We start from the raw sequence: 22,824 nt of genomic DNA, 5'->3' as shown, positions 1-22,824 counted from the left end.
CGCGGCGCGGGGGAGGCGGGGGAGCAGGCCAGGGGGCAGGCGCGTGCGGCGGCGCGTGCGCGCGGGCGGCGGAGCCGTCGGGATGTCGCGTTACGGCCGCTATGGAGGCGGTGAGAGCTCCCGGGGGCCGCGGGCGGCGGGCGGCTGCGCGGGCGGGAAGGCGAGACGGGTCTGAGAGAGAGGCGATTACCGCGGGGAGCTTCGCGAGTGGCGGGCGCCGGTGGGGAGGGGAGGAAGGCGATGCGGCCGCCGCCGCTGTTGTCGCCGCCGCCATTTTGCGTCAGCGGCCGTGGGGGAGGGCGCGCGGCCGGGCGCGCGGCGCTCGCGGTGAAGGCGGGAAGGGGCCGCGCGGACAAGATGGCGGCGGCCGGGGGAGGGCGGGGCGGGGGCTGATGCCGAGCCCGCTCCCGGCCCCGCGCTGACCCCCGGTCCGCTTGTCCCCGCAGAGACCAAGGTGTACGTGGGCAACCTGGGCACGGGCGCCGGCAAAGGCGAGCTGGAGAGAGCTTTCAGCTATTACGGACCGCTGAGAACCGTGTGGATCGCCAGGAACCCGCCGGGGTTCGCCTTCGTGGAGTTCGAAGATCCCCGGGATGCCGAAGATGCTGTCCGTGGACTTGACGGGAAGTACGTGTCCATTCCGCGTGTTTGCGAGGCTTCTGAGAGAGAAGCGGGGTTTATCTCGCTGGTTTCTGTGCTTTTGTAGTTCTGTCATGGACTGAAAGGTGTAACCCAAACCATTCGTGGACTCGTTGCAGGGTGATCTGCGGCTCCAGGGTCAGAGTGGAAGTATCCACAGGGATGCCGCGCCGCTCCCGCTACGATCGGCCACCCGCCCGGCGCCCCTTCGACCCCAACGACAGATGCTACGAGTGTGGTGAGAAAGGCCACTATGCCTATGACTGTCACCGCTATAGCCGGCGAAGGAGGAGCAGGTACGTGCGGGGTCGGGGCGGCCGCGTTGCTTCGCCAGCTCGCTTTTGTGTAGTTCTTGTTAGCAAAAAACACAATGTTACACCAGTTTTCTTTAAACTTTAACGCTAGAATAAATGTATAGGTGTATATTACAATTTGTTGCTATTTCTATCAAATGTTACTATTTTAATAATCAACCTGGTCAAAACCTTTCAGGTTTCTTCGTTTGAGTCAGTCGCCTTGATTCAGAATGTCACGAGCCTTAAGATTTCATGCTGAGGCGCCTTGCAAATCCGACACTTAAGATCCTCCTAGACCTTGAGGTGATCAGCATAAGAGGCCAGATCCCCTCGAGCCATCTACACGTAGCTTCACCTTATTCTTTAAGGGCAGAAAATTTGAGACGGTGACCGCCGTAACAGTAAATTTGGCTTTCAATTGGGGCCCCCCTCCGGTTTAGAAAGAGGAACACCAGATTGACCACATTCCCACCTAGAAAAATCTTCTTGCGTCAATCAAGCCTCACCCTGGCTCATTGGGCTGTCAGTTTGATCGTCGTTAGATTGAAGAGAACACCTACCTAGATGCAGCGCTCGCCTATAGATACTTCTAGATCGTCTAGATCTGCTAGACCTTGGGCCAAAGAGGGTCGACCTGCAAACTTGCAAGGTTTATTTTAAATACGCATTACAGTGTTTTCTATTCTAATGTAATTCTGCAATGTAATTCAGCTTTTAACATTTTTCTAGGTAGTAAAAATGCTCAAGACAAGTAGGCCCAGACATTTTTCCAACTGACAGATGCTAGTTCTTTAGTTGTCTGAAAAAAGTTTTGACTTCAGCAGGGCCTCACACGTGCGGGTTGCTGCAGCTGTCTGCTGATACCTGTTTTTTCTAACCTAAACCCAGGTCCCGGTCTAGATCCCGCTCGAGGTCCCGAGGGAGAAGGTATTCCCGGTCACGCAGCCGCAGCCGTGGTAGGAGGTGTGTTTGAGTTTGTCTTTTATTCCTGTTGCCTTCTTTTGCCTAGAAAAAGCTACACTTGAACAACTCTTGGAATTGCTTTCTCTGCAGGTCCAGGTCAGCTTCCTATCGTAGGTCCAGGTCCGTGTCTCCTCGTAGGTCTAGGTCCGTGTCTCCCCGCCGGTCCCGGTCGGGTTCCTTGAAGAGATCAAGGTAATTAGTGCTGATTTTTACTGTGTGATTTATTTTTGTTGGTGTTTTCTTGTTTTAATTAGATTCCAAAAGGTATTGGATAGTAGCTTTCAAAAGATGCTGACCTCTAGAAGTCTGCATGCTTTTATAAGTTTCTGATAATCCTAGTTAAATTCACAGGAGTGCTAATGTTTTGAGACCTTGCCTTGAGATAGTGGCGTCTACCATGATTCAATTTCTCTGGCTAAAATGTCTAATGATCATGTAGATCTATGATCATGTATGTCTTTAATTCACAAGTAGACATTAATTTATATAGTGCTGTAATTGTCATTGCTTCTTGAGTTTATTTATTTTTAATTTATCTTAATTTTTAATTTCAGGTCTAGATCAAGATCCAGATCTAGATCCAGATCTGTTACATGGCCCCGAAGCAGGTACGTGACTATAGATAGTTGGCAAAAGTTGCTTAGAAGTCTCATTAGGCTCTCTTAACAACTGTTAAGGTTTTTTTCCGGGAAAAGATGTGTTTTCCCTTCACTAACTTAGGGGTCTGTAGTTCTGAAAAGCAGCACAGAAGATTGTTCTTCCTCTTTTTATTCTTTTGCACACCACTAACATCTAGGTCCCCATAGTCATCAGAAACCTGGTTTGATCAGGTTGCATCAACAGCTAACAAATGTAGAATTAATCTCAAAAGTTTCGTTTTCTTTGTGTAGCACACACAGGATTGGGATTCTTCCCACTATTTTTCTGAGAAAGCAGGATGCCCTTCCAGTGGTGTGTTAATGTTTTGTTGTCTGCAGCCTGGCAAGTCTTGAAGGGCTTGCTGGTCTCCTGAGTGTTACAGCTACAATTCCAGCTCTGTTGAATATCAGTGTAAATCTGCAGGAGCTGATTTTGATTTGAGATAAACACCTGTCAGAATTATTTTGTACCAATAAACGTGTCACAGAAGCAACAGTCAGATTCTGAAGGAACACAGGATATTATTTGTTCCCTTAAACTTCACTTGATAGTAAGTAAGAGCAGCCTGTGCTTCATGGCTCACCACTGTTCACTGTCAGTGATGAGGCCAGAAACAGCTACAGTCAGAAGACTCTCTAAGAGGAAAACACCTTGATTTTAGCACCATTGTTTTCTCCTTCTGGTACCATGCTGGATTTCTGCAGGGTTAAGGATACTTGTAGTGACACTTCTGGACTGTTGTGTGACACTTTGCATTGTAAGTAGGGATTAAGTGACTGAGGCATAGGAAGTTACAGAGCTACAACTAGCCAGAAGTGGCAGAAGAATTGTGCTTATATAATTGAAAGATTATTTCTTTACAGAAGAGCCCAAGGAATGCATTGCATCCAGAGACAGGCTCTGGGTTCATGAGGGAGACCAACTAAATGAGTACATGACATTTGCTGGTTTGACAGTGTCACAACACACATCTGGAAATTGTTGTGGGAAGCCTTGGATGTGGAATGTAGAACACTTCTTGGGGAACCTCAAAATTTCAGTGAGGCTTTCAGGCAATATTAATGTTCCTGTGGTGCAGCAGCCTCACTCAAAGGTGGACATTTTCCACATTTTTTTCATAAGGATTAAGTTCAAACATTAAAAAAAATACTTGAAGTGGATATATAAGATGAACTTCACAGAGAAGATACTTCTAGGAATGAGCTGTCTGCAAATGCAGTGGCAGATGTTGCTCAAGTCTAATAAAACCTGCAAGTTTAGAGCATGGCTTTTTATTAGCTCTCTGAAAATACTGGTCAGGATTTGGGTTGTTCCTGTGTTCCTCCCACTTGCATCAGCAAACACTGGTCATCAGCTAGGGACCAAACCAAAGTACAGAGCAACATGTGCAGCATCCATGTAAAAAGACTTCTTTGGAAACTTAGCAGCAAAACCCTGGAAACTTGCAGGATTCTGTGTACTCAGCATGACAGTGCTCATCCACTGGGTGTGAATCCTGCTGTCCCAAACGTGGGAACCTGCATGTTCTGTTTCCCTGCTGAGCTGTGTTTTTTCTTGCAGGTCTAGGTCTCATGGCAGATCAAAGTCTGGCTCGCCAGCTAAGAGGTGAGCACACACACATAGAGCCTGCAGTAGCATCTCAAATTTAGGTTTGCATGATTAACAGAGCCTGGTCCTTTAGAAAAATATCCTCCTAACATGGGTCCCCAGCTAATCTCTTTGTGATATGACAGAAATTACAGCATTTCCTCTGCAGCTCTTTGGGGTGTGTTCTTTACCTCCGGGTTTTCATTAACTCTTGGTAGTTTCCAACACAGTACTAATTTTTTGTGCCTTTGTACTCAGATCTGTTACATTTTTCTATCCATCAGATAAAGACCTGAGCTCTGTTAATGCTTTTCATAAAACAGCAGTCTGGTGATGTTGCTTTTCTCAAAGCATCACCTTAGTACCGCCCCTTGTTTTTCCGTTTGTCTGCTGAAGAAAGTTGCTTAAAAAGCATCTCCACACTAAATAAATGGAGAATCGCTGGCAGAGTAAAAGTTGATCTGAAAACTACCATTGGAAAGACCTGGCTAGATTCCTATAATTTACTTTCTGGTAGGTGGGGTTTTTTAAACATAAAAGTTGATTTGACATTGAAGCTGCATTGGTGCTGTTCTGTTTTGGCAGCCGGTCCAAGTCCCGGTCAGCATCTCCAAAGAGAAGGTACGTTGGTCTCCTACTAATAGCATAGACTCCATAGAGCTGGCATTTTGGTGTCTGCACTGATCTCTGCTGAGGAGTTTGACTGCTGCTTGTAGGAAAGTACTGGAAAGGTATTTTGCTGTGATCTCCTTCACAGCAATAATGTTGTGGTTATGGCTTTCTATATGGTAATATGTATATGTGGTGATAAATGCTCGGGGTTATGTAGCAGTGTCTTGTTGTCTGCTCCCCTGCTCCTTTTGGTTCACTGACAGTTTTATTGCACAGGGACCGATGAGCTTAAAGCATAGAATAAATGTAGGAAATCAGCTTTCAGTCTCATTAAAAGCTACATTGACATTGAGGAAGATGGAGTGGAGTACCCTGCCACAGCAGTCAGGAATGGAAGATCAGGCCTGTTATGTTCACTGCTGTTAGATTATTTTTTTCTTTTGCAGTAAGTCTGTAAATAGTTTTCTCTCTCTGTGTATATGCGCAGAGTAATGTGTATGTGAGAGTGACAGAATCAGCAGCATTTTTCCCTAATTAGAATTCTTTAATAGTTCATTTTTAAAACTTTAAAGTCAAACAATCACAAGGGCATGAAAAAGTGCTCCTAAATGCTGAGTGATCACCATGATAGGTTTTGACAAGCTGCTGTATCAGAACAGTGAAGAAGTATCTTGCCCCTTTGGAGGTCACTATTAATAATACCCTTAGGATGGCCTTACAGTGATCTCATTTTAAAAATAACAGTAAAGAAAAAAAGTGTTATCTCCAGATCATCAGCCCATTAACTTTCGTCAGTAGTGACTGGTTATTTTATTTAAGAAGTACTTAAAGGGAGCCAGAGTCTGGGTATACTCCTGTTGCTTTTTCCTGTATTTGTGATTCCCAAGCATTTCTACTGAAATGTTAATTGTGGATTGTTTTCCTTTCAGCCGTTCACCATCAGGAAGCCCTCAACGAAGTGCAAGTCCTGAAAGAATGGATTAAAGTTGTGAAATTAATCTTTTAGGAAGAAAGTTATTTTGCTTACATTATTATAAGGGATTTTGTGGTGTCTTTGTAAATGTAAGAATGTAGATAGAAGAGTATATAAACTAAAATTTGGCATGATCTGGGTCTTCTGAGTTAGTCACACCAATAGACTAGCACAGGTCTCTTTTTATTGTATGAATTAACTTCCTGTGATATGAAAATGTGGGACTTTTTTTATTGGCACATTGAAATAAAATGTGTATTTTTAACTAAAACTTCTCTGTAGTAACCCTGCTGCTTCTGTTAACGTTTGGGTAATTTTAGCTGTGTGCCATGTAACGTGGATGAAAAATGTCTAAAATGGGAATCACTAAACCCAGCTGGTGTCTTCTCAAGGTAGTCACTTTTCACACCTACTGTTGAATGGTCTTCGGTGAAAGGATCAGTTCCTGTTCTCCTTGAAATGGAATTTAAATACCATCTCTGTCTGCAGATGGATAAAAATTTGCATATGCCCTTTTCATTTCTTGATACTTAGTGGGCATTCATTTTTCTGCCTGATCTGCTTATTCTGCAAAGCTCAATCTCTGGTGTTAGACTGTTGATACCAGATGCCTCAAAAATCTAAGGATAAACTTTCCTCCAAAACACATCTTCTAAACAAATAACATCTGCAGAAACCTTTAAAGGTAATAGGAATGATTAATAACTTGACAATTGCTACTTTTCACTTGTTGCATATTTTAGTTCTTTGGGCTATTGATGTAAAGAAAATGCTTTAAAGTACCTCAAGGCGTATTTTCCTTTTTTGAGGGGAAGATCATTAAAATTAAAGATTATCAGCTGCCTTCAGGAGTTCTAACCTGCTTCACAGAAACTGGTATGATTGTCAAGCAGCCCTTATCCTGGAGATGGCTTTGTTGAATGATCCCAATTTCTTACAGCAAATACACAGCCTGCAGGAGTGATTATTTGTGTATAGATGTGTCAAATTGTCCTCATTCTGTATGAAGGAATTGCATGATAAAGCACTTCAACACAGATCACAGCAAGGGACTGGCAACAATGTTGGACTGTGAACAAAAAGCTGGTAGGCAGAGGGGTGAAAAGCATCTTCTTGCTGGGATTGGCTGTCTAGCAGAAGTAAAGGCCAGTTTCAGCAGCAAGTAAGCACTGAAATGGAAAGCCAGGCCTCTTTGGGCTTCTAATGAACTCTATCAGCAGTTTGCTTCCACTGTGTAAACCACAGCACAACAGCTTAAATAAAGTTGCAAGATGATTTGGTTACACGTGGGGTTAACACATGGTTTTCAAGAAACAGATTTCCTGTTAATGACTGCATGGAGCTTTTCTGGGGGATGAGTCAACAGTCCAGATCCTGAAGGTGCTGTTTTGCTGCAGCATCCTCTGGCCTTTATTCCTGGTCCTCACTGTGCCTGGATCCTCTCTGGGGCTCACCATGGCCATTGGTGTTCCAGGCGGATTCTGGCCATACTCACCAAATCCCACTGTGGCAGAGCTGACACAAATGTTACCCTGCAGTGATTTAGCCCAAATGCCTGAAGCCTGTGATATGTGTTTGGAATATTTTACTGGTTGTGCATTGTGTACCTGGTGAGAGGCACACGTACGCCCCTGCTCTGGAATTTCATCACCTTTTCTTTTCTGTACTCTCAAGGCAAACCTGCTCCACAATAAACCTGCAGACTGACACGACAGCTCTACTGGTACCTGTTTTTCAGTACCCAGAGACACTAGAAGACTGAGCAGAAGAGCCTGGGCTCTCTCTGCGGGGGCTGGGGTTCCTCTAAACCCACACATGAGAACCTGAGCAAGGAGTGGGGCTGTGCTAGTGCGGGCAGCCACTCCAAAGGACAGCCAGCACTTTGTAAGGTGCAGAGGGGGAGCAGTGACAAAGATGGCATCTGTGCTTTTGTGCAGCTGTGCTGTCCAAAATTGAGGTCTGGCCTGAGTTTGGAAGGATTTCACCACAAATTCCACGCAGTGTTTGGGAGCAGTTGGAAAAGATGCCCTGCCACAGGGGTGCATTGTGGGACTGGTGCTGCTGTGACCCTGTGCCTCTGGGCAGGATGTGCACACCCCACACAGGCCGGCTGGGAGCAGGGGACAAGGGAAGTGTATCTGAGGTCTCCAGTGTGGTGGGCAAACCCCACTCTCAGGGAACATGGGGTTCCCCTGGTTTCCAACCTGGTGTTCCCTGTTGGTGGGCTTTGTTCTGCAAGGGATACCAGCCCTCACAGGCAATGTGACCTGTGCAGGGCAGGAGAGTAGCAGGCCACCTTCTTTCGGTGTCAGGGTGGCAGAACTGACTGTGACAGGGCTGCCACATTTGCAAGCCCAGTGGCCAGGCACTTCCCCCGGGGGCAAGGGCATTCCTGCATCTCTGCAGCTGAGGAAGCTTGGTGAAGTGCTGCAAGCCCTGGGTGCAGCAGCATGGCAGGAGAAGGTGGGACACAGTGCCTAATGCAAGGACTGTCTGCCTGTTTCCCTGGGGGGTGGGCTATCAGCTCCCTAATAAGACAGTCCTGTCATCCCCTGGCTTGTGCCAATTTTTCTGAACCCTCAGAAACACGGAGGTTTTCATCACATAGTTCCCTGATAAAAGATTTTGGAGATTTCATGTGGAAACACAGTGTTAGGATGATGGGTTTTCTCCTGCAGTTGTATATTCAGGACTAAATGGGTGTGGCCACTTCAGCAACCAAGACAGAGCATAGGAGTTTAACCAGAGCATCCATGGCAGCCAGCTGGGATAATCCCAGCACACTGTCCTCCTTAAAGCTATCCTGCATGAGCACTGCACACCACTTGGAAAGAGCACTTTGATGGAAGGAGCAGATGTTGTAACAAACAACCACAACTGCATCAGCCTTCCCACATGCTCCACATGAATATTACTAGATATTCCCCTGCTGTAGTTGGAGCTGTGATGTCATGCCCCTTAAGGTGTTTTCAGTGCATTTTTATTGCAAAACAAAACCCAATGCCCAGGGTGAGAGGCTGGACAGAGTGTGAGACTTTTGCACAGACCAGAGAGCAGCAGAGGTGGCAACAGGAGCTAAAGCCAGCAGAAACCACATGTGAAAAACAGAGAGGAGGATAAAGGCTCCCATATCAGATGCATTCACCCAGGGTAGTTGGAAAGCTCTGTTTGGCACCTGGCAGAATTTCTGGCTCAGCTGCTGGAGGCACTTACCGCTCTTAGTGCTGGGAGTCAGCAGCCCTTCTCCTCAAGCAGTGTTGAAGACAAGCCACGTGGTGTGGTTGTATTCCTCACCCGGATGGAGCAGGGCATTGGGGAAGTGAGGCTGGGGAGAAGCAGCAGCACATCAATGACTTTGAACACATTCCATGGGACCAGCAAGCATGGCTGCATGCCTTTGTTCTTCCCAAGGCATATTCCCACAGCTCCCCCCAGCCATTTCCAGCAGCAGTGTGTAACCACCCACCACTTGCCAGTGGGCTGAGTGGGTGAGTCCCACGGCTGGTTGAATCCAGGCCGTGAGGAATGACTCAGATATGAAGGATGTGACAAGGCCCCAGTGGGGCCATCTGCTCTAGGCCCCACACCTTTGGGAAGCTGGCACAAGGCCAATCCCTGCTTCACTGACTGACCCCTGTCTAAAGCCACTATGACCTGTGCCTGCCTCACTTCTGGGATCTGCAGTGCTCCCTTGACAAGCAGACTCTGTTCCTACATTTAGGGCCCCTGAGACACGGAGGGTGGTGGGGGTATGTCCCCTGCCACAGGACCCAGGTAACCTGTGGGAGGGGAATGGATAGCTCACCTTGTTAACAGCATCGGGCCAGTTCTGGGTTTCCAGGCAGAAAGCCGAGTGCTTGGGGTATGTGGCAGCACCTTTGCCCTTCAGGGAGCCATCCAGGAAGTTCCCAGTGTAAAACTGGATACCAGGCTGGGTGGTGTGAACCTCCATGGTCCTGCCGGTGGGCGGGTGGAAAACCCTGCGGAGATGCCAGTGGAGGATGACACAGGACTGGCTGAATGGGCACTCCCTGGCTCCAGGGTTGGGGACTCCTGCCAAGGTCCAACCTACCTGGCCACAAGGCGTCGATCCTGCCCCTGATGCAGGCAGAAATTGTGGTCAAAGCCATTCAGGTGAAACTTCTGCAAGTGCTTGCCCAGCTCCACAGGCTGCCGGAGATCAAATCCAGTGCCCTGCACAGCGGCCACCTCCCCTAAGCAAGGGGAACAGCAGGCTCAGCCACTCAGCCACATGCCAGCAAAGCCTATTTGTCCCCCAGCATAGCTTGCAGCTCCTGGAGACACTGCTGTACTTAGCAGGGACAAAGCACAGACAAGGAGCAAGAAAACGCATGAAAGTTTGTTTATGTACAAACACAGCATTTTCTCCCTTGTCCTTGTTAAGACTGCTATGGGCATACAGTGTCCTGTGATAAAGCAGCACAAACAACCCCAGGACATACTAAGCCCACTGCAAAACAGTCATCCCAACCCAAAGGTGAGGGGTTTTGCATGGAGGGCAGAATAAGTGCCTTGAAAAAAAAATGAAAATGTTCCAATTCAGGCATTTATATAAAATACAGCAGGTATTGCACACAAGGAGTCTGTCTTTAACAATTGCACAAATCTTATTTTCACCCCAAGACTAAGACTACCCACACAAGAAGGAACTGCAAAAGGCAGGGGTAGCAAGCTGGCCACAACTAAGATGTGAAACAGCTCCGTGGTGAAAGCAGCAGGGAGAAGTGGGGCACATGTGCAGTGGCACTGCACCCAAAGGTGAGGGCCCTGCTGTGCCTGGGGTCCCCTGGCTGCTGGTGTGTCCCCCTTGCCAGGCAGTGCTGCTCCCCACACCCACCAACATTGCTCAGAAAGATCACCTCCACCTGGTGCCACAAGTGCAGCACCACCTACCAGTAGGGATCTGGGCGTCATCCACAGGCAGGTAGGAATCTGCTTCAATGGAGATCTCATGGTCATAGACATCCCGGGAGCCCTGCAGGAGGATGGGAAATGCTGGGATTCCTGTTCAAGCAGCCCTAAGAACAGTTGTGAAGTGATAGTCCACAGTGGTGCCCCAGCTGATCTGGTAGTGCCTGGAGCACCTCCTGGCCTTCATTCCATCTTGATCTTGGGCACAGGACAAAGGTACTAGCCTGGGCAAAAACCTTCATGGGCCCTAGGAGCTGTAAATGCCACAGGGATGAGGCCATCAATCTGTACTTGTACCTCACTGAGGGCTACCACCTTGCAGACTGACTAGCCAAAACATGCTGGGTACTGAGCACACAGCAGCAGGGAGAAGGGGAAGGAAGCAAGCAAGGGGGTAATGCAGCCCATACTCCTGTCTCATCTGCATTGCTGCAGGGGTGTGCTCCTCCTCTTCCACAGCCTCAGGAATGCTGGCAAGGAACCTGCTGGGCTGGAAGGGGAGCAGGCTCAAAGCTGAGCCTTCAGGTCACCATGTAATCTGAGCAGCAATTTCATGCCCAAAGGTCTCCTGTTCCTGTGGAACACGCCTGAGTTGCACACTGCAAGTGTTGGTATTACTGCACCCCTGGGAGCACCAGCACCAACAACTGCACAGCCATTCTCAGGGCAGCAGCCTGGGCATGGCTCCTGCTCAGAGGGGCTGAGTTGTGTCTCACAAACACTTTTAAGAGCCTTTATCTCACACCCAAGTGTGACTGCACTGTATTATCCTATGGCTCTGCCCAGCAACACTTTATTTCTCAGATCCTTTTCCTCCAAGCCCAGTTATAAACTGTGAGATTAAAACACAGCTGCAATTCACTTGCATGGTTGACATGACCCTGTACAGGTGTGTGGGAGCTCTCTGCATCCTGCTGCTGCAACCTTGCTAGTCCGCAATCCTGGCTACCTCACACCCCCTCTCTGTGATGTTTCTTCTGCCCATGTTGACCTGGGTATTTTGGTACTGCCACTCCAGGCCCTGATTTCAACCTGCATCACCCTCTCAGAAATGCCAACAGAATACAACTAAGAAATGCCAGGCCACCACTAGGGCATGCCAGCTCAGCACCTCCTCCTTAGTCTTCCCAAGAGACAAGGAGAGAGCAAAATTCCCCAGTTACACACAAAAGGAGAACCAACATGCTCAGCTGGATGTCTCTGTTCAAGAAGCCCTGAGACAATGTGTCCTCAGCTGAGATCCACATGATTCAGTCCTGTTCCTGCATGCAGCCCATGATGCACAGAGAGAACCTTCATTGCTGTGTCCCCAAAACCATGATGTGTCCCCAGACCAGCACGTTGGTGCCTATGACCATCCCATGGGTCCCCAGGCTGTCTTCCTGTGCACAGTGTGTCTCCATGGGGCCCATCTCCCCACACTTACCTGCCCTGCCAGGTTGAAGTAGGAGTGGTTTGTCAGGCTGATGGGGGTTGTCTTGCTGGTCTGGGCCTGGTAGTTGATGGCTAGCTCCCTGCCACTAAGGGTGTAGGTGACCCAGACTTTCAGGTCACCAGGGTAGCCTTCCTCACCGTCGGGGCTGAGCCGGAAGAAGCGGACGCCATTCGGGAGCACCTCGGCGCTCCAGAGAACCTGCATGGAGCATGGCCTTGGTGGGACAGGAATGGGAGCACAGTGCCCTTCCCTCCTGCCTCAGGATGGCCTTGGTGGGACAGGAATGGGAGCACAGTGCCCTTCCCTCCTGCCCCAGGATGGCCTTGGTGGGACAGGAATGGGAGCACAGTGCCCTTCCCTCCTGCCCCAGGATGGGCTAAAAACAGGGACAAAAGGCACACAAGGGATGTTCCACTGAAACAAAGGCTTTTTTCAATTACCTTTCCAAATAAAACACAAGCACTTGGTCAGCCAGGACCACCAGCAGGGAACAAGCTTTCCACGGAGCAGCCAAACAAAGGAGGAAATTTGGCAGTCTGAGGGGGTCTGTTCCAGCCTGTGTTATGCCATGCCTCAGAGTCCACATGTTTGATTTTTGCCCTGCAGCTGGACTTATCTCCCTTTCCACGGATTTTCTCATATGCAACAACACTTCAACAAGCTGCCACCCAGCACTGGCACTAGGACAGTGTAAGAACACAGTGGGGGCTCCTGCCCAGGGGCTGGGGTTGGGTTAAACAGCACCAGATATGCTGTCAGACACATCCAGAGAGCTGGGACCTCTTCGGTTCTTGTCCTTGCCAGCAGCCAGCACCAGTGCTCAGCTTGGAGCCAAACATGCTGGCAAGGGAAGCAAGCCAGCACACTGTACACAGCTGCCCAGACAGCCTGTTTGGCCCTGGCCATGGCCCTCATGCTGGGAGGATGGATGTGCAACAAGAGGCTCTCTGAACCTTCACATTTCCCTGAGGAATAGTTACTGTGGACAGATTAAGGAACAGTGGACAGATTAAGGAACAGGGGCCAGCTCAATGCTGTTGAGTTGATCCCTCTCGTGTCCTACACAGAGATCACCAATATGGAGGCATGGTCAAAAGCCAGCATTTTCACCAAACACAGAATCTGAGGGTGACAAATAACACCTGGCTGCAGAGTAGGCCCTCCTACTCAGCGTGCAGTTTGACTGCAGCTCCCATGGCTACAGTAAGGATGCTGCGGGTTTTAAGTACGAGTTTCTATTTAAGTCCTTTGAAAAAAAAGCTATTAAAGTCCAGGAAATGTACAGGTATCGCTATTTTTTTTCTAAGATAAGAGAGTTATTTTCAAAAATCCCCCAGCAGTGTGGTCACACACTGCAGCCCTGTAAGTGCAGCTGCAAGATGCTCTCATCAGACGACACGCTGACCGCAGCACTGATGTCTGCAAAATCAGGAAAAGCTCAGAAGATGACCAAGATAATCACAGCCAAATGCCAGTATGTGGTCTTTGTTAGGGTAGACCAGTTAGGGCTCACTGTCTCTGAACAGTGACTGTTTCCTGGCTGGAGAGGGTCTTGGGCAGGTGTCCAAGCATGCCCTGTGGACCAGAGGACACAAAGCTCCAGCTGGGAGATGTCACTACCTTGTCCCCAGCAAGCTGGTGAGACTTCAGCAAGCAAGCAAAGTGAAGAAGCAGAGACCGCATCCCCTGCCTGCAGAAGACAGCCTGGAAGCCCTGGGTGTGAGGAAATGCATGCTTTCAGCTGCAGATCACAGGTGTCAGGCTGTATAAAGGAACTTTAAACCAACCAAACTGTCTTCTTTGGGGGTACAACAGCCAAGCTATTCCCAGTACTCCCTTTTTTCTAAGGCTGCTGAGGAGCATTTCATCCCAACCTGATGCCAGTTCACACTGTGATTTTTTTTTTCAGGCACCCTGACTTTTTTCTCATCAGCCTGGATTCCTTTCACAAAAAAAAAAAATCCCATTAAACCCATGAAAGCAGTTGCACCAGCACATTCATGTGCTCTTTGGGGGAAATGGTGGATCAGCTACTTGCTGGTTACAAATGCATTTGATCCAACAAAACCCAAGGCTTCAGGAAAGCAGAAACTTCTGAGCCTGCTCTGCAATGGAGCAGGGATATCAGCAAGGCTTTCAAGAGAAGAGATCCTCCACTGCTCTTACCATCTGTACACAAATACCTGACTTGAGCAGCAGCTCTTGGGAGGACAGAGAAAAAGCTGAGTGCCCTGGGGCCAGGGAAAAGTTGTTTCATCACAGGAGGTCATAGGGGAGGGCTGGGAAGGAGAGACAGTGATCCTGGATCCTGGGGCATTTTGCAGGCCTGATCTAATCCCCCTCTGCTGTGAGTCAGAATGAGAGCCTGGGCGACATATTGCAGGATGAAAGAGGCACCAAAGGGGGCAGTGCAATGACTGAACCTGCAGCACCACCCTGCTCTCACCTTACTTGGGAGTGCTGTCACAGGCAAGCAACAATGATAAGTTTCTGCAAACTCATGTCCTTCTGACTCTGGGAGGAGCTATGGGCAGGTAACAGCCAAGAAACTGCAGGTGGAAATGAGTCTGCATGGACAGACCACTGTTCCCCAGAACACTTTCTTTGGGCACTTGCACAACTCCATGATGCACTCCAGGTGGTGCAGCTGGTGCCTGGGGAGCCTCCATTGCTCCTGAGGGTAGGTCCCAGCCACTGTTATGTCCCAGCCTAGGCTGTGCAGAAGCAGCACCTTGCCCAGAACAACCCTGTCAGAACTCAGGGGCTCATGAGGCTCAGGGCTGCAGTCACACAGAGGAAGCACAGCAACCCTCTGCTCAGCATCCAAGGATGACATAAGTGAGTCCTGAAAACTCAGGCAAAGACAAGCCAACCCAGCAGCTTGCAGGATCTGTCTCACTTCCCCCTGTTTCTGCACTCACAGCACTTCCTGAGCTGATTAACTCAGTAACCTGATCAACTCAGTAACCACCAGAAAATGCTACAGAGTTCAGGGGTGCAGACATCACACACTCTTGCCACGGCCCCACAGGTTGTATGCTGACAGGACACTGGGATTTTCACCTTGTCAAATCCCTTGGCTCCCCCATGCAGGCTGTTGGGCCCGTTGTTGATGAACAGCTGATACTCCTTCCCGTCCACGCTGAACTTCCCGTTTGCAATCCTGTTGGCAACGCGGCCCACGACAGTACCAAAGAACGGGTGCTTCCCCGTGTAACCTGGCCAGAGAAACAGCACACAGTTAAATAGAACCACTGGAATGGGATGGGCGGTCTCCAGGACCTGCCCATCCTGCTTATGGACCCAAAGTGTCCCTCTCTGCTTCTCTCCAGCACTAAATAGGTGACTGCAGTCCCAGCGTTTCACAGGACACACAGCTCATTAGTCGTGAGCATCTTTGATTAACACAGCCTGATGTGATTTTGTATTCTTTGCAGATTTGAAGAAAAGGCCTCTGTCACTGCCAGTTAAGGAATGACTCAGAGCTGCCCCAACAGAATGGAACACTGCCATCAGTGTCCCTGTTCGACGTCCACCACAGAGCCCAGGAGAGGCACCAGAAACTGTATCTCTTCAGCCCATGATTGGAGGGGGGGGCGCCTTACAAGCAGGTCAGGCAGTGTGGCAATAAACCAGTAAGTGCTGGTTAAACTGCCTGATTGTGGGTTTTTAATTTTTTTTTTCAAAGAAACGTATTAAGACCCACCTTCTAAAGTGTCAAATCCTAGGACAATATCTGAAAACTTCCCATCCCTGTCTTTTGTCTCCAGAGTGGTGATGATGCACCCAAAAGACAGGATCTCCACTCTCACGCTGTCCGACTGTAGGACGAACTTCTCCACCTCTCCGCCTCCCTCCTCCGGGGGCATCCGCCCGAAAGCCTCTCTCCGCACCGTCGTCATCGCTCCCTAAAAGCCGGCCACCGGCACCTCCGGCGGGAGCCGCAACCCCGCTCGGGAAGGACGCTCAGGACGAAGAAGCAATGGCGGCGGGAGAGGAGCACTCCCAGCTCCAAAGGGCAGCCAGAACAATCCTTGTTCGCTTCCCGTGCGGGGCGGAGCCGTGCCGTGTCCGGCGGAGCGGAGCGCGGAACAGTTGTGACAGTTCAACGTCGGTCACCGCGGGGCAGCGGCCGGCGGGACGGGGCCGGGGGCAGAGGGAAGGATGCCGAGGGCAGCGGGAAGGATGCCGAGAGGCAGCGGGAAGGATGCCGAGGGGCAGCGGGAAGGGTGCCAGGGGCAGCGGGAAGGATGCCGAGGGGCAGCGGGAAGGGTGCCAGGGGCAGCGGGAAGGATGCCGAGGGGCAGCGGGAAGGGTGCCGGGGGCAGCGGGACGGATGCCGAGGGGCAGCGGGAAGGATGCCGAGGGGCAGCGGGAAGGATGCCGAGGGGAGGGAGCGAGGCTGCGGGCGCCGCCAGGCCGGGCAGCCCAGCCGCCACCTCGCAAATTCGGGGGCCGGAGCATTTCCTCCAGCAGCTTCTCTCACCCACTTGCATCACACCGGCACGGCTTTCACGGCCCGTGCAAAGAGTGGCACGATAAAATGCTGTTTCCTCCCCTTGTGCCCTCCCTTAGCCCCTCCATAAGAGACACAAGACAGCACCTGCTCATGGTGCTGGAAATCAGGCTCAGGACATTTGCTGGCCAGGGTGCTGTTATTATCAAAGCTGTGGCTTTGACCCAGACTCCATTAAAAATCATCATCTTCTGAAATGCCAACTTCTGCCTGTCTTTGCAGGTATTTTCAGTCCACAAGGGAAAACCCAAGCAACATTGAAGTGATGTATGTGCACATTTTTGACCTCTCTAGTGGTCAAATTGCTCACTGCAATTTGGTATGGTTGTATTTCCATGAGGGCCCATTTTCAAAATTTGTTCAAAGAACCAATAACTTCCACCAAAAAAACTTAATCAGCCAACCAGAGTTTGCTAAATAATTATTTCCAACACAGCCATCATCTTTTGACAAGACCGACTACGAATTCCAAGCGAACACAGAAACCAAACCTCCCATGTGGGGCTGGGCAGAGATGGTATGGAAATCTGCATTTCTTTGTTAGCAAAGGCAGTTCCTGTGTTTCCTTCTGCACCTTCACAACCTGTGCTCTCTATCCACAAACATTTGAAGCAAACATACCTTTTTTCTGCTCATCAATAGCACCTCCCATATGAGACAGGTTAGGGAGTAGCCCAAATTTTGAAGCGAGGAATGCTCCAGATGGATGGATGGATGGATGGATGAGAGGTCAGTCTCATTTATAACTGATTCATGGAGTGTTTTCATGTGCAGAGCATTTCCAGAAGTTCACTCCTTAGCACTTCAGCTCCCTCAACACCTCTCTCTTAATGTACTTCTCCAGACACAGGAAGCATTTCTGCTCTGTAAAGATAAGATTTCATTAAGCTGTGGGGGTTTTAACACAAGAGGAGGTGCCATTTTGATTTACTTCTCTGATTCACACCAGAAAAGTTCCAGATCCACCTCTTTGTCTGATGTAACAGTCATGAACACTGATTTTCTCACCTCCCTTCACAGATACAAGACCACTCGAGCCCCAGTGACCATCTAAGGTTGTGTGCTTGCAAAAGAAATACCAGAGACCAATCTGTTCATGAACCAACCACACAATTTTCAAGCTGGCAGATAGACTTGAAACCACCTTGCACAAGCCTGAATCCTGCAGAGAACAGTAAGGAGCAATGTCAGCTTTAGGATCTGAGCAAGGTATTCCAAGAATCCTGCTCCATGACTTTGAGGATTTCTCCTGGCTGACCTTCACATTCATCCTGCCCCTCTGCTGCTGGTGACTGGGGGAGGTGAGCAAGGGGGAGGGCAGGATACAAGTCGTGTTCAGCATCTCACCACAATGGATTTTCTTTTTAGTCATTCCTACTTTTAAAAAAGTGGGGTTTTGGGGCCTTCTTCACTGTGACACTGAGTTTTGCTTAGACTGATGGTCAAATGCAAGCTCCTTTCATTTTCTCCTCTTTCATTCCAGAAGAAAACTGCAGTACTGGGCCTGAACACACCTGGCATTAGCAGCAGGGCACTTCCACAGCCAGGGAGTGCTCAGAAGAGCTTGCTATTCATCTCTCAGACTTTGGTTTCACTTCTCTGCCTTGCAGCTCTGCACAAACAGCGGGGTAGTGCATCAGCTCTCTAGTCCTTGTCTGCCCTCTCTCACACTTGGAAATGCAGCAGCCTTTCCCAAGCCAAAATGCAAAATGCTGGTGAGGAACAAGGATTTATCTGCTCTATCACAGCAGGTATAGGTTATGTGCCTGGTCCCACTGCTCCCAGCTCCTCTACACCAGGCAAGATATTTCTGTTTAGTGCAAGAGGCAAGCTGGGAAGTCAGCCTGTGAGTGATCCTGTCTTTCCCCCACCACAAAGCTCGTAAAAAGGCACACTGTGAAAAGGAAATTTGTTATTTTTGTTGTTTGTTTTGGGTTTTTTTTGTTTGTTTTTTTATTTTTTTAATTTTTTTTTAGGGAGCCATTTAACATACAGTCCACTCCTATCACAAAATAAAGTTGTTATGAGAAAAATTACAGAGGAGAATTTATTTACCTGGGACCAGGAGCCTGGAAATTCCAGGTGCCTGCAGGGCAGCTACCATTTTGCATAACAGAAGTGAAGCATTGGATATTATACATGCTTATGCTATTTTTGTAGGAATACTTTATTTTTTCAATATATTTTTCAAAATACTTGCTTTTTCCCCCCATGATTTTCTTTAATCCAAAATAAAGTAACTTTGCTTAAAAGGCTACAGTCAACCAAAACTCTGTCTCTATGAGATCTCTTTTTATTTGATCATCAGGCACTTCCGTAATAAATTACATCACTACATTTCCTTCCTTCGTTTTGTCTTTATGTTAAATCCAGCTGTGATTTTCAGTTCATTCTGGACACAGAGCAAGATTTGAGGACTCAACTGATTAAGAAAATAATTTTAAAGGGCAATTCAGGTTTCTGATGTGCTGTGCTCACTTATAGGATCCAACTCTGTTCTGAGTTACCCAGACCCATAACCTCCATTTTCATCACAGCTGCCTTCTGCAAGGGAAGAGGAGAAGGATGTTAATGCCACTCACCATCCTCGAGACAGGTGATAGCGTGTGTGTCCTGTGAGGAAACTTTGACAATACTCCTGGCCCAGGTTTTTTGGACCAGATCTCTTGTTTTGGGGAACCCACGGTGTTTGTCTCAGCACCATGAAGTGGCGCAGCTTTGCAGGCAGAGGCCAGGAGCTCTTAAGCTGTTATCACACCAGTGGCATTTTTGATTTGAATGTGACAGAGACACTCCAAACGCTGTAATACTTAAGCAATGCCAATGGTTACAGCTTGCTGTTGCTCAAGAAACTTCCTTGTTCAGTAAGAGCAGCAGTGCTGTGCCCAGCACTGCAGCTGGAGATGTGATCTGTGGGGGCTGGTTGCTGCACAGACACAGAAAGGAACACAGACATTGCTTCTCACACCCTCCAGCATTACAAGGCTGTAATTAAATCCCTTTTCCAATATTCTCTGTAGAAGCCCAAGGGGATGAGCCGGCACGTGAAGCCTGCAGGGAATTGGAATCAGCAATCAGCGGGCAGAACAAAAGCAGAGACGTTCCCCCACCATTTTATTGTCTGTTTGTTGAATGTATCTTCAGCTCTGCTAGGAACTTCCCGGCACACAGGCTTAAAATGGAGCCTCTGCTTTTTTTTTGCTTCATCTCTTCAGGGGCAAATATACTGAGCCATTGATTAGGTTATTTTGGGATTGTGGCACGGCACAATTGCTCGCTGTTGTTTTGGCAGTCATTTCTCAGAAGCCTGTTACACACACTTTATAGAGCTCTGGAAAACACAGAGCTACTCGAGAACATTTTACACAGCATGTTTCTGATGTGCCTTTGTGTGCAAGTTGTTTGTGTCTCAGCAGCAGCCAAAGAGCCATTCGGATTTGTTGGTTGCTATAGTAATTACTTTTCTTGGGAACTAAAATAATAGCTTAGAGCTCCTGCAGCTCGCTGCCATGTAGGCTGCCTTGAACCAGAGACACTTCCATTTTGTTTTGGAGGGGGTTGGGGACTCACAAGTATGCTGAGAAACAGACTTTCCTCACTATGCTTGTGCAGCAAATTTTGAATTTAACCTTTGCAGAGAATGTGCCACAGGTCTGAAGGCTCAAAAATAAAAGTAGCTTATGAAACAATAGGACAGCTTTGCAGCTGCGGTTTCTGATGGGGCAAAGATTTGGATTTGCTTTCAATTTATTGTTACTGAAAGCTGATAGGAGAGGGGCTGAGGCTCATGCTGAGACTGATTTTCAGTGCTAAGGACCCTACAAAACACTGTGTGGGGGGCTCAGAGGAGTTTCAAAAATGCCTAAGCAAGCCAAGAAGGAACGTGACAAGGAGGGCAGCTCTGCATCATTCAACCTTTTTCTCTCTGGTGAGGCAACTCTTGTATGGACCTGAATCTCTGGAGAGGGCAAGGGGGTCTCACAGTGGACAAAACAGCCTTTCAGGGCAACCCAGCAGCTGGCAGATGCCACCTCCTCCCTTCCATCTGCAGGCACAGAGCATTTCCAAGTGATATTTTAAACTGCACCTCTGGATGTCTGCTTGAAAGGACACTGTGCAGAAGCATTTCCCAGCAGTAGGACAAGCCCCATGCTTGTGGCTCTGGAAAGGTCTTTCAGTTGCTTTGGGCTCCCAGACTGACAAACCAGGGATTTCTGTGCAGCTTGCAGCCAGGTGGGCTGGCACAGCATGGCCCTTCTGGATCTGCCAAGGAAGCAGAAGAGAGGCAGGGGCAAGTGGCACAAGAAGTGGTAAGCCCAATAACCCTCCTGCATCATGGAGCAGCTGCAGGCTGACTGCAGCTCAGACTCTTGACTCACAGGGGCTGACCTATATAAGGGTCCTAGCACCAGCAACAAGTACCAGTTTGCTTTTGCAGTCAGAGGCCAGCAAAAGGTGGGGAGGGTATAAAAAGGGGTCAGAGAAGGGAGCAGGAGGAGCTAGGATGAAAGCAGAAAGAAAACAAATAGGGAAAGCATTTTACCTCCCAGTGCTGTCCTAGAAAATTTGCTCTCAGATGTGCACATGGCTGCATTGGCAACTGGCAGGGAGATGCCAAAGGGAGATTAAAGCATCATCTGCAAAAGGCTGTGAAGGCAAAACAGTTCCTGTTTGAGCAACAGCTACACAGAGATGCAGGGAGGGGGGTGTTTGGGGAAACCACAGGGCAAAACTGGGCCTTCATGTGTGAGGGGGATGTGCTTGTCTTGCAGGCTGCAGGTGATAACTTGCTTCCCACGTGTAGATGTGCAGATCTGCCCCCCACCCCCTCCCCAATTTAGGCAGAGCATACACCCAGGTTTGTGCCTGCACAGCTCTGCAGCTGAAGCACAGTGCTGTACCAAAAGAGCTCAAGCAGCAGGGAGCTACACAAGCATCCTCACTCTCCCCAGGTAATGCTGGATAAAGGACCCTTTGCTATGCCCACCTGTTTCTTCTGTTTGAGGCTTGAATTTAATAATACTGCTGCAACTAAAGCTGGGTTTCCTATGGCCTTTTCATAAACCTCTTGGGCTGTTTTCTGCTTTTGTATCAGAAATTTTAGCTTCATCTTTAGTCCTGGTGGATTGTGGCATACAAGAACTTAAATTTTTCCTGAAGCACAGCAGTAGAAAAAATATTTAAGATGCAAAATCTTAATGCAAAGGGGGGAAAGAGAGTATTTATCTGGCAAAATGCTTTAGGAAACAAAAAAGTAATTCAAAAGCACGTGAAGATAAAATTTCACAATCAGTCCAGTGTATTGCTTGATTCTGTAGATTATTGTTTGTCTTTGAAACATACCACCTGTATTCACAGCAGCCAACACCTGCACTTTTAGCAAAGTAACAAAATTCATTTCTTTACCCACAATGGGTCAGGTGCAGGAGAATCTTGGCTTTCCTTAAACAGGAAATCTGCAGCTGTTGTGGGGACTTCAAATCACAATTGAAAACATGATCCAACTATGAGATACAGACTCAAGTTACCACAAAGTGAACAAAATAATTCAGAATTATTTAACCACAAAAATATGACTCCTGACTTTTAAGCTGTGGCTTAGGGGAGGAACAGGACAGGGCTAATTCATGACTTTTGATTTCTACTGGCCTACAGAATGATTAATGAGAGTATTTCTGGACCATTACATTTTTCTTTAATTTGGGAGTAAATTTTTTTATTAATTATTTTATATTTGGCATTTGCAATGAGCTGCTAGTGACTTAGAACATATACTTCAGGAAGCCTTGTTATATTAAGAGCAAAAGCTGTAGCCACGTTAAAAATTCACGGAGGCTGCAAAAACTTTTCTCTACTGGAGAAACTGTTTGTGCTAGACAAGTATTCTTGCTGGCATAATAAGCATTTCTTCTCAGCAGCAACTCTTCTCCAGCAAAGACAGCAAAAGATGAAAAAAAAAATCTCAAAAGTTTGCTGTCTCATCTATCTTTAAAATGACTTATCTTTGGCAGGTAGCCTGTCTAAAAGTGTAGCAACAGCTGGACAATGCCTAAATGCTCCTGGAGTGTGAAAAACTCAAGTGGCACCCAAGTAAGTGTGTCAATGGCACTTTAGGGACATGCTTCATTAAATGCAACTTCCTAGCCAAGTCACTGGAGCTCTGAAGGGGCAGCAAAGATGCTCCACAGCCCTTATTCATATAAAGAGCATTTCCTCAGCCAGGGAGGTTGTG

At 48.3% G+C, this 22,824-nt stretch overlaps 2 protein-coding genes and 1 long non-coding RNA gene across 6 annotated transcripts; 2 read left to right on the top strand and 1 right to left on the bottom strand.

Annotated features, from left to right (window-relative positions):
• The first annotated feature begins 41 nt into the window (after positions 1-41).
• On the top strand, positions 42-6,992 carry LOC136554442 (serine/arginine-rich splicing factor 7). Its single transcript, XM_066546402.1, has 9 exons — positions 42-110; positions 447-627; positions 759-935; positions 1,824-1,898; positions 1,989-2,090; positions 2,453-2,506; positions 4,098-4,142; positions 4,710-4,745; positions 5,666-6,992. Exons 1-9 carry the CDS (start codon positions 83-85, stop codon positions 5,718-5,720), a joined length of 753 nt encoding a protein of 250 aa, XP_066402499.1. The 5' UTR covers positions 42-82; the 3' UTR covers positions 5,721-6,992.
• On the bottom strand, positions 1,573-22,158 carry GALM (galactose mutarotase). 4 transcript variants are annotated; one of them, XM_066546401.1, is made up of 9 exons: positions 21,136-22,158; positions 17,214-17,456; positions 15,140-15,294; positions 12,068-12,274; positions 10,624-10,705; positions 9,782-9,923; positions 9,515-9,689; positions 8,923-9,034; positions 5,523-5,703 (listed from the first exon to the last, which is right to left on the bottom strand). In XM_066546401.1, exons 2-8 carry the CDS (start codon positions 17,242-17,244, stop codon positions 8,957-8,959), a joined length of 870 nt encoding a protein of 289 aa, XP_066402498.1. In that variant the 5' UTR covers positions 17,245-17,456; positions 21,136-22,158; the 3' UTR covers positions 5,523-5,703; positions 8,923-8,956. The 4 variants fall into 4 exon arrangements, with proteins under 4 accessions (XP_066402496.1, XP_066402498.1, XP_066402497.1 ...); XM_066546400.1 differs by lacking the exon at positions 21,136-22,158 and adding an exon at positions 19,175-19,552; XM_066546399.1 differs by lacking the exons at positions 5,523-5,703; positions 17,214-17,456; positions 21,136-22,158 and adding exons at positions 1,573-2,075; positions 15,783-16,181.
• On the top strand, positions 16,422-18,929 carry LOC136554444 (uncharacterized). Its single transcript, XR_010783332.1, has 2 exons — positions 16,422-17,893; positions 18,076-18,929. It is a non-coding gene; the product is annotated as an uncharacterized lncRNA (long non-coding RNA).
• Positions 22,159-22,824: the final 666 nt, after the last annotated feature.

This window comes from Molothrus aeneus, chromosome 3 (genome assembly GCF_037042795.1).
Source record: "Molothrus aeneus isolate 106 chromosome 3, BPBGC_Maene_1.0, whole genome shotgun sequence".
Lineage (NCBI taxonomy): Eukaryota > Metazoa > Chordata > Aves > Passeriformes > Icteridae > Molothrus > Molothrus aeneus.
Note: the sequence above shows the minus strand (reverse complement) of the source record. Positions and strands in the feature narration are given on the sequence as shown.

Coding starts and splice junctions, on each gene's coding strand:
- LOC136554442 (XM_066546402.1), top strand. CDS start 83: ATGTCGCGTTACGGCCGCTATGGAGGCG. Junction 2,091..2,452: donor GGTTCCTTGAAGAGATCAAG/GTAATTAGTGCT, acceptor TTTTAATTTCAG/GTCTAGATCAAGATCCAGAT. Junction 4,746..5,665: donor TCAGCATCTCCAAAGAGAAG/GTACGTTGGTCT, acceptor TTTTCCTTTCAG/CCGTTCACCATCAGGAAGCC.
- GALM (XM_066546399.1), bottom strand. CDS start 15,978: ATGACGACGGTGCGGAGAGAGGCTTTCGGGCGGATGCCCCCGGAGGAG. Junction 10,706..12,067: donor ACTTCAACCTGGCAGGGCAG/GTAAGTGTGGGG, acceptor ATCCTCCTGCAG/GGCTCCCGGGATGTCTATGA. Junction 9,035..9,514: donor GGCCCGATGCTGTTAACAAG/GTGAGCTATCCA, acceptor GCTTCTCCCCAG/CCTCACTTCCCCAATGCCCT.